General features: G+C 42.9%; 1 protein-coding gene across 2 annotated transcripts in view; it reads right to left on the reverse strand.

Annotated features, from left to right (window-relative positions):
- LOC146078414 (uncharacterized) overlaps nucleotides 1-12877 on the reverse strand; it is a 99223-nt gene that overhangs the window by 8777 nt on the left and 77569 nt on the right. For both annotated transcript variants that reach the window (XM_083186105.1, XM_083186106.1), the window contains exons 6-8: nucleotides 9631-9749; nucleotides 1261-1341; nucleotides 48-170 (exon numbers count right to left, since the gene is read on the reverse strand). In XM_083186105.1, the coding sequence (XP_083042231.1) occupies nucleotides 48-170; nucleotides 1261-1341; nucleotides 9631-9749 (323 nt within the window). The remainder of the gene's footprint in view (nucleotides 1-47; nucleotides 171-1260; nucleotides 1342-9630; nucleotides 9750-12877) is intronic.

Here is a 12877-nt window from a genome sequence, read left to right on the forward strand (position 1 = left end):
TAAGAGTGTAAGAAAGTAATACATACAGTACTGTCGTACATCATCACCTTAATTTTATCTTGAAATTGTGCCGTTTTTTTCTCCATGATGTCATGATAGACTTCTAATCTGGTCTTCAGAATGTTCATCTTAGCACGGTAATGATTTCTAAGGATACGAATCACATTTTCCTAAGAACAAGTAATGAGATATAATTAATATTATACTTTAGCAGAACTGGGTTAAACTCATCAAGCAGTGTTGTTTTTTTATTTTTCAATGTGGGGGTTGGGAGTTGTGCAGATTCATTATCCAGTAAAATGGATGGTGAAAACTGTTTTCCTCAGCAGTGAACGACTGTTTTGGTTTACATGAGAATTAGCCTAAACTACATTAGATTTAGGGAAAACTGCAATTATTGAAAAAAAAAAAATTCCTTTCACTGACGGGTCATGTTACAGTACTTAGCATTGCCACTGGTCCTCTGGTAGGAGGTGGGAGCAGGGCAAGATTCTAGGATTGCTGCACCAATGAAAAACTGTAGAACTGGCTCCTGGTTCCATTATCCTGTGCATAGCAAGGGAAGTAAATAAATCCCAATACATCCATATTAGTATCATTTATTATATGTTTTTTCTTTTTTTTAACACTATCTGACATGCATGATAGCTCAAACTCCCTTTTCGGGTTGACTTGCAATTTTAGAGCTACACTTTGGACCTCTTTGGATAAGTTAGGCACTGCTAGTAGCATCCCAGATAACACTGTGTTGCCATGGTAACAAACTTCCATGACCTATTGCCAAGTGTTGGTCCAATTGTAAAGCGCAACGGAATATGCTGCCCTATAGAAGACCCTGTAAATAAATAAATAATACCATGCAGATCTTAGCCGCCTATAGTCTGCCACACCCACACCACAGAAGCAGACCTCTCTGTGGAATTAATCCTGATTCACACTCTGATGAGACTGCTAAAACATATTTTGTCGTATTGACTTTATGGTAATGCTAGTATCAGCCCTTCTCTTGGCGCACAAGTGCTGGCAGTGTCCTTGATTCAGACCCTTATCCCATAACACGCCATCCATCTTCTGAAATGAGTCATACAATGTACAGTGTTGGGGTCAATGTTCTCAGCAAATGTGTTTTTTTATGACTTATAAATGATCCCTGAAATGTGGGCTAGAAATAGATGTTCTCACCATTATTGCAAGCTAATACTGTACTTGCAATAAAGACATTTCTTTATTGTCTGTATCTTAATGTTAAATTATTTTTACCTGATTTCTCCTTGCATTTCCATCAGTTTCTGTAATGACCTCCATGTGCTTTAATTTCATTTGTTGTATATCGTTTACCATCTGAAATATGTAAAGTACACATTAAATGTAACATAAGACAAGACATAAAGATCTACAGTATATATAGATCTTATTTGTGTATGATGTTAATGTGTTGTACTAATTTAGTTTAAAAAGTAATAAATGAATCATGGTTTGGAAACGATGAGAGAAGGATAATGGAGCTGTATTACTGTATTGCATAAAACGGGATGCAGTTAATTTGCCGGCGGTCGGGATCCCGGCGGTCGGAATCCCGACACTGGAATCCTGACCGCCGAAATCCCGAAACTTTCTCCCTCTGTGGGTGTCCACGACGTGGCGAGCGCAGCGAGCCCGCAAGGGGGGGCGATCCATGTCCCCCCCTTGTCGGGATTTCGGCGGTCGGGATTCCAGTGTCGGGATTCCGACCGCCGGGATCCCGACCGCCGGGATCCCGACCGCCGGCAAATCGTATCGGATCCGCATAAAACAATAGGAAGCCTTCACAATAACCTTCATGGTAATGATAGCCATAGGCAGAACGGGATATGGTCATTGGGTCTACAGGAACTAGGTTGACAATGACAAGCATTGGGTCAACACCACTAGGTTGACAGGCAGCAAGGTCGACATGGGTTTAGGTCGAAATGGGTCAATGTCGACATGGATGTAGGTCGACACAAGCATTAGGTCGACATGGGCAAGGTCAACAGTCAAAAGGTCGACATGGGGTTTTTCACTGGTTTTTGAGCTGACGCGTGCCGATAGGAGGTATTTCATGCCCTACCATCCACTAGGGCGTGGTGGGATAATAAAATAGTGTGCCCGAAGCATGGCGAGCAAAGTGAGCGATGTGAGGGTATGTGGTGCACTTCAAACGGTGTCCATGTCAACTGTGTTGACATTTAGGTAAAAAAAACCTGTGAAAAACCCCATGTCGACCTTTTGACTGTCGACCTTGCCCATGTCAACCTAATGCTTGTGTCGACCTAATGTCCTGTCGACCTACACCCTTGTCAACCTAGACCCATATAGATCTAGACCCATGTCGACCTTGCTGCCTGTCGACCTAGTGGTGTCGACCTAATGCTTGTCGACCTAGTTGCTGTAGACTAAACAAACCCAACCCATCAGAACTATACTTCCTGTAAGTGTGTAGAGAGTAGAGACACAGATAACTCTCAACAGATTTGAGATCAAAGTCCATTTTAAAACCATTTTATAGTTTGACTTCTAAAGCATTGATGTATTTAGCTCAATTAATAGTTTAAAAGAATTATGAGTGTGGGAAGATTGAGAAAGTTTTGTGTCATAAATGTGTGTGTGTGTGTATAATAATTAATTTATTTATATAGCTCTTTTCTCCAACAGGACTCAACATTGCGAACAATGTAGCGATCTCATTCAGCAATCACTAAAAGGAGTGGTGGAGGCATGATAGAGGGGTAGCTATGCAATTTCTGTGATGCAGGGCATGTAGTGGATGTGTTGTGGGTTATACAATTACAATATATGCAAAACATATTGAAAGACTAGCAAACCCATTAACAACACATGCCCGGAGAGCTACGCAGACTGTGGAAGTACTGATGGCCACATACCTCCCAAGTTTTCTGAATGAGCCGGCAGAACACATGCATACGCCGAAGGTGTGTGCCAGAAATTAGGGGGTGAGGCATCAAGGTCATGATCATGTCACTTTTGCAAGGCCACACCCCATTTCCGCTGCAGTGGGGGTATGCCCATCACTGTGAGAGCTGCTGGCCATGTCCCTGTCCCTCTCTTCAGTGAATAGATGCTATGCGCATGTACACAACATCTATTTTCCCTGCTGCTCTGCTAAGCAAAGAAGAGCATCGATTAACAGGGGAAAATGCTAAGCAGAGCAATAGGGGGACTCTCAACTGTCTCCCAAACGTGGGACACTTCTGGACGCAGGTGGGACATGGAACAGTCACGAAAGTTTTGACTGTCCCGCAAAAATCATGACAGTTGGGAAGTATGTGGCATAGCGGGATGCAGTTCAAATCCCGGCACTTTCTCCCTCCGTGGGTGTCCACAGCACCCATAGAGGGAAAACAAATTAGTGTGCCGAGCGTAACGAGGCACCAGGCCCGGTGAGTGACGAGCGCAGTGATCCCGCAAGGGGTGGGGGGGGATCCACGTGTCCCCCCTTGTCTGGATTTCGGCGGTCGGGATTGTGAACGCAGAGATTCCGACCGCCGGGATTTCATATCAATCCCGGCATAGCATAGTGAATTTTTAGAGGTGCGTTTCCAAATGTAATCCAAAATCTCCCACTCTGCAGCACATTGGAGTAAATATGTTTAGGAAGTGGTAACAGCCCTGAAATTTGTCTTTTTATAAACTGGATAATGCATGGAGTACAGTATTAATATGTAACAGTACAGATAGTCTATAGTACATGCTGTTTCAAACATCTAAATAAGATAATTGGTCACATCGTAATAAAGAAATAAATACACATCATACATCAGCTGATGAAGCCACTGACGAAGCACTGCCTGCTGAACTAACCACCGGAGCCTGGGAGACAGAAGCCGGAGCTGAGAAGTCCTTGAGAAGGCTACACCATCGGTATGACCAGTAGCCGGGGACCCGCTCCAGGCGTGCACCTGTCACCCATAAGTCACAAAGCTTAGCCTCCACAAAACGGAGCATAAGCACAAGGAAACCCCTTGTTCATAGCACTACACAAGTGAGTGTTACTGGATTTCCCCAGATTTGACAATTATACTAAAGTGACTTAAATGATCTGCATGTGTGTTGCAATCACTAACCTGCTTATAAGTGGCTGTTACTAACCTAATGCTTGACACTGCTAATCTGGGTGCTTCCAAACATATGTGGGTGTAAAACCCAAAGAGCCACTCCAAGAGGCAATATATGTGGCCTTACTAACAAAGAACTTAACCCATTGTGTGCTGCCAAAACTTGAATGAGGGCATGATTAGAGGTTTTCGCCAGCTAACATATCAAATTGTGTTCTGCCTTAGTGCACAAATCTGATCTTATATTTTATTCTTGATTGTTTTTTGTAATTTTCTATTTTTATGACTATCTAGTCATTATATGATTGTTTTTTAATAAGTGTAGGAGATTGTCTCACCGGCCGGTGGTAATGTGGAAATAAAATAACTTTTTATTACTGTGAAAAATAAACAATTTTTAAATTTATCCAGATATTTGGGTTGTAGTCCATTAGCGCCGTTTACATTGTTGTTGTTAAATGTGGTGGAAGAAGCTAGAACACTGGGCATGTACAGCAGCTCTGCTCTGTCCCTTTCACTGTATGATGTGGTGGCAGCTTCAGTGATCATATTATATACCAGTGCTAGTGTTGTCATAATTTCAAGGCACTTGCCAAGAGTTTCTGGGAAACCAGAAATCCCGCCATTCCCATCCCCCCCCCCCCCCCGCCCCGCTTTTGCCTATGAGTGGATGTTGTTCATAATGATGCAGGGAATGCTGGTTCGTGTGCTGCATGCCTAATTAAATACATTAGATTTTCACAACTGACAAAAGAACACTATCTTAGGTACAGTATGCATATGCCTATTGTAGCAACATGTTGTGCATAACTTATTACTTAACACTTTTTGCTTAAACATTTTACATGTACGTAAGTACGTACGTACATAAGAATCAAAGCAACCCAGCACATTGGGCCTTATTTTGGTTCATTCTTTCTGACCAAATCCTTCTTAGATGGACAAAACCATGTGCACTGCAGGGGGGCAGATGTAACATGTGCAGAGAGAATTAGATTTGGGTGAGTAATTTTGTTTCTGTGCAGGGAAAATACTGACTGCTTTATTTTTACACTGCAATATAGATCTCACTTTGAAGTAAAACCCCACCCAAATCTAATTCTCTCTGCACATGTTACATCTGTCCCACCTGCAGTGCACATGGTTTTGCCCATCTAAGAAGGATTTTGTCAGAAAGAATGAACCAAAATAAGGCCCATTATTGCAATATGATTTTTGTGTGCAATATTTTCACATAGCTAAATTATTAATGAGTATTTTGTACAAATCAGTCTCAGCACTTTGAAATTTTCTTTCCGGAACAGTTCTCCATGTAATTAATGGTTTGATTAGTAATCTATTAACAAACTCTAGGTGTGAAGTTAGTGAGTAGCACTTGCAGTGATACGCTTAGGGCACACTACAGTGGCTTGTCATCGATGTATAAGAGATGCATTTTTTCTTCTTATTTTGAGTGAATGTACGCAATGTTGCATTTGTAGCTATCTGTGCAATATATTTGTGTTTGGGATATATTTGCAATGGGGTTTTAGTATACGAAGATGTGATTGATGGTTTGTAATCAGTGTGCCTTCATTCGCAATTGCAAATCCTGCTGAATGAGGCCTATAGTGAACATGCTGTTATTAGTAAGTTAGTAAGTGTTATTTATATAGCGCACTTTCTCCAACAGGCATTTTGAGCACAATGAACTTAATGCAGTGTTGGTACAGCAATTTTAGTTAATAAACTCTACCAGTTATATAACCTACCCATGGAAGGTACCAGACAAGGCAGCCATTTTGGATGCACTACATAGTTTTACTTGAGGAGAATAGGCAAAGCATAGTAAATATCACACAAAATGAGGAAGTTGCAGTATACTAAAGCTAGTAGCAGTTTCCTTACATAACATCCGTTGCAAATATTTTTAATCTCAGTCACATGACACACATGGAGAATATTTAATACAATAATCTGTACTGCCATCCAGAGTATAAATTAGTACAGTAGGTAAATCAGTGCAGTGCCATTACTATGAGGGGTGAGAGGTGAGGTGGTGAGATGTATGCTGCCATCACTGAGCTGCTACTTTCACTTACTTAACACTCTGATACTTCACTGCTATCCTTTTATTAACAGTAAAACTCTGCTACTTCACAACTATCCTTTATTTAGTTTGGATGGGGTGGTTTGGGCAGGGCCGGATTTGTGCCTAGGCCCATGAGGCACCGGCCTCAGGGCGGCACCAATTAAGGGCGGCAGGCAGGCTGAAATTCTGTTAAATAGCAGCATAGCAGAGCGGGTGGGCAGCGGCGAGCGTCGCCGCCGCAGACATGAATTATCATATGTCGGCGGCAGCGCCGCTCGTCACCCGCCACTGCCCACCCACACTGCCATGCACATTACATCACCGCTTAGTGGCTGGGTCCGACGGTCCGCCTGCGCGTCTGGAAATGGCTCAGGCTCACCATTGGCTACTTTACACACACACAATCTATTGGCTGCTGTGTATCCAGCAGCTGAGCTGAGCAGCGCACAGATCCTCCCTGCGCTCAGTCAGTCACAGTGCGTGAGCTGGAGAGAGACTGACAGAGACACTTTCCTAAACACTGTACTAATAAGTGCCTCCCTCCCTCCGGGTCCTCGGTACAGTGAGCAGTTCAGAGTGCTTAAAAAAATATTAAGGGGGGCTACAGTTAAATTTTAATGAAATATATAAATAACAATGTATATACATATATGATTACATTAAAATAGGGGGGGGGCACAAAAATGTTGTGCCTTGGGGCGGCCTGACCCCTAAATTCGCCCCTGGGTTTGGGGGTGCCAGGCACCTTGGAAGTACACCCATATAATGCTAGGGACCTACTCCATGCGGTTACATTGACAGATTGGGTAGCCTCAGAATATTGGCCAATTTTATGCCAAAAAGCTTAATGTATAATTATCATCATATTTATTTATATTGTAATGTATAGTGCACCTATGTTGTGTGGTGCAATAATGACCCTACAAATTATATAGGTGACAGCAGGGCCGGATTATAATGGGGGCACAAGGGGTCAGTGCCCCTGGGCCCCCTCTAGCTAGGGCCCTGTGGTTGGCATTTTTTCCCATGACACTTTGCACCAGAGGGCAGAGACTGAGACGTTTGTGCTGCGATCTGATTGGTGGAGCTCATTACATGCTTCTCAGGCCCAGGTTACATAAGCATGTGCGCAGCTCATATCAGAATGTATGCACTAGATCGAGCCAGAAGGAACAGGTAGTGTGTAACACATGGGAGCACACTCCAGTATCTACACACACAGTGGTGACAGTGGAATATGCACACGCTGTGTCCGTCTATAAATCATACCCTGTAATTCTTAACAAAATTCAGTATCACAGTGTACCACCAGATGTCATCAGAGCACATATGGTAAAAATTAAAGAAAACAGGAATTGTCTGCAGTATTAACAATGTTACAGTATGAATCAGACAAACCCAGAAATGCAAATGGCAAATAGCAACATTTTAAAACTGTTTCTGCAGAAGACTTGTAGTCATCCTCCTCAGATTTCCCCAATTATTTTTATTCTGCCTGGTTTCTCTTATTCTATCCCAAACACAGGACAGGGAAGAATGAGTTAACACCAGTGCTTAGAGTGGTCATGCAGAGGTGGGGATCTCATTTCTCTATGCCACCTAATTACCCCCCTTCCCTACCCCCATTAGGCAGAGACATACATGCTAAATTTTTAAAACTCCTCTCCGGGAGAAGCCCAGAGCTGATGTCACCAAGCCTCACCCCCACGATCGGCAGCCGCATTAATTTGCAGGTCCGTGGATGGGAGAGGTGCTAAAATGATGCGATTCATGTAATTTTAGCCCTGCCCCCTCACCGCGGACCCGAAAAATTTGGAATTTTAGACCTCATGGAAGGGGAGGAGCAGGAGCTGTGGCTACAATGCGGGAGACTTGCCAACCTTCCCGGGGGAGTGTCATTGTGTGTCAATTTTATTCTTTATTTGTTATAATCGTAAAAGTTAAGTTTAAAAAAAAAACTTTTTTTCAAATCAGTGCCCCCAAAAAAGAGAGTACTTTCTTTCTCTTCTCCACATACTTAGTGATACTCTCAGGGGAGCACCTTCACCAGCCATTAATACATTAAGCCACCCTATTGTATACTGTGGATATTCCATTGCTACAAATGTTATTATCCTTACTCGTGTTAAGTGACTTGTGCACCGGTACCTCCCCAATTCCCCTTTTCCTGTGAATAAACCTTCCCGGGGGGCTGTGAGGGGGACCCGATCTGCGGGACCCTACCGGCCATTCCGGGAGGGTAGGCAAGTATGGGCAGAGACAGGGCAAGTGGTGGGATTATTGGCAAACTAGAATGCTTTTCTGTGAGAATTACTGTGTAGGGCCAATGTGGAGGTTAAAATGTTCCACCTCACCATGGGCCTTATTTTGGTTCATTCTTTCTGACAAAATCCTTCTTAGATGGGCAAAACCATGTGCACTGCAGGTGGGGCAGGTGTAACATGTGCAGAGAGAATTAGATTTGGGTGGGGTTTTACTTCAAAGTGAGATCTATATTGCAGTGTAAAAATAAAGCAGTCATTATTTTCCCTGCACAGAAACAAAATTACTCACCCACATCTAATTTTCTCTGCACATGTTACATCTGCCCCCCCTGCAGTGCACATGGTTTTGTCCATCTAAGAAGGATTTTGTCAGAAAGAATGAACCAAAATAAGGCCCTATGAGAGGTGGTGGAACTGCCTCACTTTAACCTCTGATTAACACCATTGTCATCTAAGCTATTTATAGACTAAATGAAAGGATTGATGGAGAGAGAGAGAGACTTTTGCCATTATACATAACTTAAGTAAAATTGCTTGTGGGTTGCAAGTGGTCACATGCCTATGCACAATTGCAACTAGATTGGCTGTTTAACATTGGCAGAGTATTGTCAGAGTGTGTTAGTGTAACTGTGTACAGTGGCGTAACTATATATTTTGCTCCCCCCTGACATAAAGGGGGAAATTTACTAAAGGAAATTTGTAAAAATATAGGTGTATTTGTATCCAGAAATACACTTATTTTTGACATTTACTATCCCGAAAATATGGCAATTCGTAGTCGTATTGATGTGCTATCAATACAAATACGAATTGCTGTATTTTTGGGATAGTAAATGTCAAAAATAAGTGTATTTCTGGATACAAATACACCTATATTTTTACAAATTTCCTTTAGTAAATTTCCCCCAAAATGTTGTGCCCCCCCCAAATAAAAAAAATAATATATGTGTGTGTGTATGTATAATATATATCCTCTATTTATAAACGGTATCGGTACCACCCTGCATGCAACTTGCAACAGACAGCATTATTTAGTAACATACTGTAATTGGACTTTTTTTTTAAATGACAGCATTCTACTGTATGTTTGAATGTGGGTTCAGCGCTATGCAAAGCCGTCCTCAAAGCCTCAAATTAATTACAATTGCTGCTAGTTTCATTATTCATTATCTTAAAACTATTAAACTTGTTTTGCACAAACCTTAGTAATGTAAATCTTTGCGAGATCATAGGGAATGTAAGGCTGTCCTGCATTTTCCTCACACTCAGCCAATTCATTCAAAGTGTGGCTTTTATAAGTATTTGTAAAATCATGAAGATCTGCAAAAACAACAGACATATGTCTATGAATACAGTGCCATTATTAATGCTGTGTTATCTTCTTTCAGGGTGTCAGGCCTTTATAAATACATATATTTATATATTTACATTCTAGGAATATAATGGTCTATCATTTTAATGAACCTACAGCACATAGTTTATCTAATTTTAAATTGTATATTAACAAAATAATCAGTATTCTAGTGTGCATCAAAATGGATATAAAGGATTGACATTACTTACTTAAGGTCCATACACACTGGGCGACTATGCCCAGCATATATGGACAGCGATGATCGCATTCATCGCTGCGGGGAAAGCCGCTCAGTGCATTTACACTGAGCAGCTTTCCCCCTGCCCAGCACCGATAGAGGGGGGAGGACGGCGTTGCATAGCGGAGCGCTATGCAACGCCGTCCTGAAAGCCGCTCATCTGCTGGTATAACCAGCAGATGAACGGCTTTCCTGGCGATGTTGCAGGAGCGCGCAGCAGCGCTCACCACTCATCGCAGGACCATACACACTTGGTGGCTTTGAGCTGAAAGCCGCTCAACCCTGCTGTTTTGAGCGACTTTCATCTCAAAGTCGCCAAGTGTGTATGGGCCTTTACTCTTGCTGAACTACTGCATGTGATCTGCACATTATCAGTGGTAACAAGTCGGCCACCAAGGCCAGGATATGGAATGATGTACATTCTGGAGATTGGTAAATCCTGTAAGCTCCGCCTACAGATTTCCATGGGAACTACTTTTGTATTATAAAAACTGGAGGGGCTGCAGCATATATCCAGAGAGGCAGAGTGGGGCAGGGCTTGTTACTAAGTATACGTATACCCCTTTCAGACTGCACTCTCAGCCAGGGTTAGTGCAGGGCCGTTGTGGCACAACCCGGATTGAGGTGTGGTCTGAAGGGCCACCATGGGTCAAGTAACCCGGGAGTTCAACCCTGGTCATAACCAGAGTTGAACACGGCTCAGACCCAGGTCAAGGAGCAGTGTGAACGGGTAATCTGGGTCTAGCGACCTGGGTCATGTTCACGGTATGGAGGAGGCAGCGTTGTCAGCTCCAACTCCATTGGCTTAAGTTGTCGAACTACAAGTCTCAGCAAGGCTACCCACATGCAGGGACTTGGAGAACCACAAGTCCAAGCATGTGGGGCATTAAATGGTCTGCTGGGTCTTGTTGTTCTACAACTTAACCAATAGTCAACTAAAATATGAAGAAATATCTTCAGTGCCATTTCTCAGCTACATGTCCTATACACAACCACCAGTGTACCCCAAGAATTCATTTGAATAGGTTATAACATAAAAAAAACTTTACATTTTATATATGTTTATGTTCTTAATCAATAGGCTTTGCATTACAATTTAAAGGAATGGGATTTTAGCCTGAACTTAGCTGTTTATGGGCAAATACTGTATGTATAATTAGCTTTTAATCCACCATAAATAATTTGAACTTTACATTTGGCTTTTTTATATGGGGAACGTCTAAACTGCTGATTTTTAACAGTGTGTGCATTAATGGAGGTAGATTTATAGGATACAGTATGCTGGGGCAGATTTGAAACTGAGGGGGAGATGTATGAAGCAGTGACAAGGGGGAGAAGTGACAAAGTACCTGGTACTTTATCACTGGCCAATCAGCTCCTAACTTTAACTTAACAGCCTGCAACTTAACAGTCAGGAGCTGATTGGCCGGTGATAAAGTACCAGGCACTTTATCACTTCTCCCCCTTATCACTGCTTCATACATATACCCCACAAAGTATCCATGGAAAAATTTGGACAAGTGTCTTAACATGGGCAGCAACAGAGGCATAACTTGTTGTGTAGCCATGGCAGTGTCATTGGATTTACTGCATTGCAGAGATGGATAAAAATAATAAATTAGTCACATATCAGAAAACAGGTCTCAGCTATAAGTCGGCACACCAGGGGTCATCACTGTGGGCACTATGACCTATCTGACCATGAGTATATTGTATGCTTATTATATATGAGCTTGCCCTGTAAAGGATATTGGGGTGCTGGATGACTGGCCGGAGGTCAGTATACCAACGTCGACATTTTGACTGCGGACAGTCGAACATTCCAACCGACGGGCAATTTTCCCTCATGGGGGTTCACGAACCTCAAAGCTGCTGAGTATTTAAACACTGCATGCAAATGCAGACCATATTTTTCCTGCCTACAAAAAAATGATTGGATCTATAAAACTGCTGCAACAAATGTTATCAGACTATCACAATATTTACATAGAATAAGCAAATAAATAAATGTGCTGGCAGACTTGTCCAATAAAAAAATTATCTATTCAGTATACAAACACAACGCAATAAAATATCATCTACGTTTTTTATATGCAAATAAACTCTATGGCTAGTTTCACACACTCCGGTTTTGACCAGACGGCAAAAAGCCGGACACACTTTGTCCGGCTTTTTGCCTGAGATTTGTGTCTTTCAAATGCACCAGCTCCCTGATACGATGCAGTGGAAATTTAGGGGGTGGTTAAAACAGTGACAGGCATGTCCAGCCTGACGTTATGTAGGGCCGCCCCTGACTTCACATGGGGGCGGCCTTTATTACCCGGCAGTACCGTGGTGTGTGAAGGCGCCCATTGCCTTCCACACCACACTGAGCACAGAGGACAGGATGGCCACGGCACGGCAGCCGGCCAATGCAGTGGTAAGATCCGGCTGTTACCCGGCGGCCGGGCCGTGACCGTCCAGTATGAAAGACAGCACAGCAGCCCATTATTGACTGCAGGGACGGCACGGCTTTTAAGCCGTGCATTCTTATCCCGCCCGGCAGCACCCAGACAGTGTGAAAAAGCCCAATGGGGGTAATTCAGACCTGATCAATTGGTTTAGAGCCAAGCGATCAGATAAACGCCGCCCCACCTACTGCACCGATTGCAGCCATGCACATGAGCGGAAAACCATTAAAAATTCACTCACCATCGAATGGTTTTCTCCTCTCATCGCAGCGCCGAGTAAGACTAGACTAAACTTACAGAGCTCTGTGATGGCCATGGAGAGAAGGAGGCCACTGATGATGTCAGTGGCTCTCCCGCCTAACGGCCGGAGAACACCTGTGTTTTCAGGGACACTCCTCGAAATCAC

Source organism: Crinia signifera, chromosome 1 (assembly GCF_055691185.1).
Source record: "Crinia signifera chromosome 1, ASM5569118v1, whole genome shotgun sequence".
Classification (NCBI taxonomy): domain Eukaryota; kingdom Metazoa; phylum Chordata; class Amphibia; order Anura; family Myobatrachidae; genus Crinia; species Crinia signifera.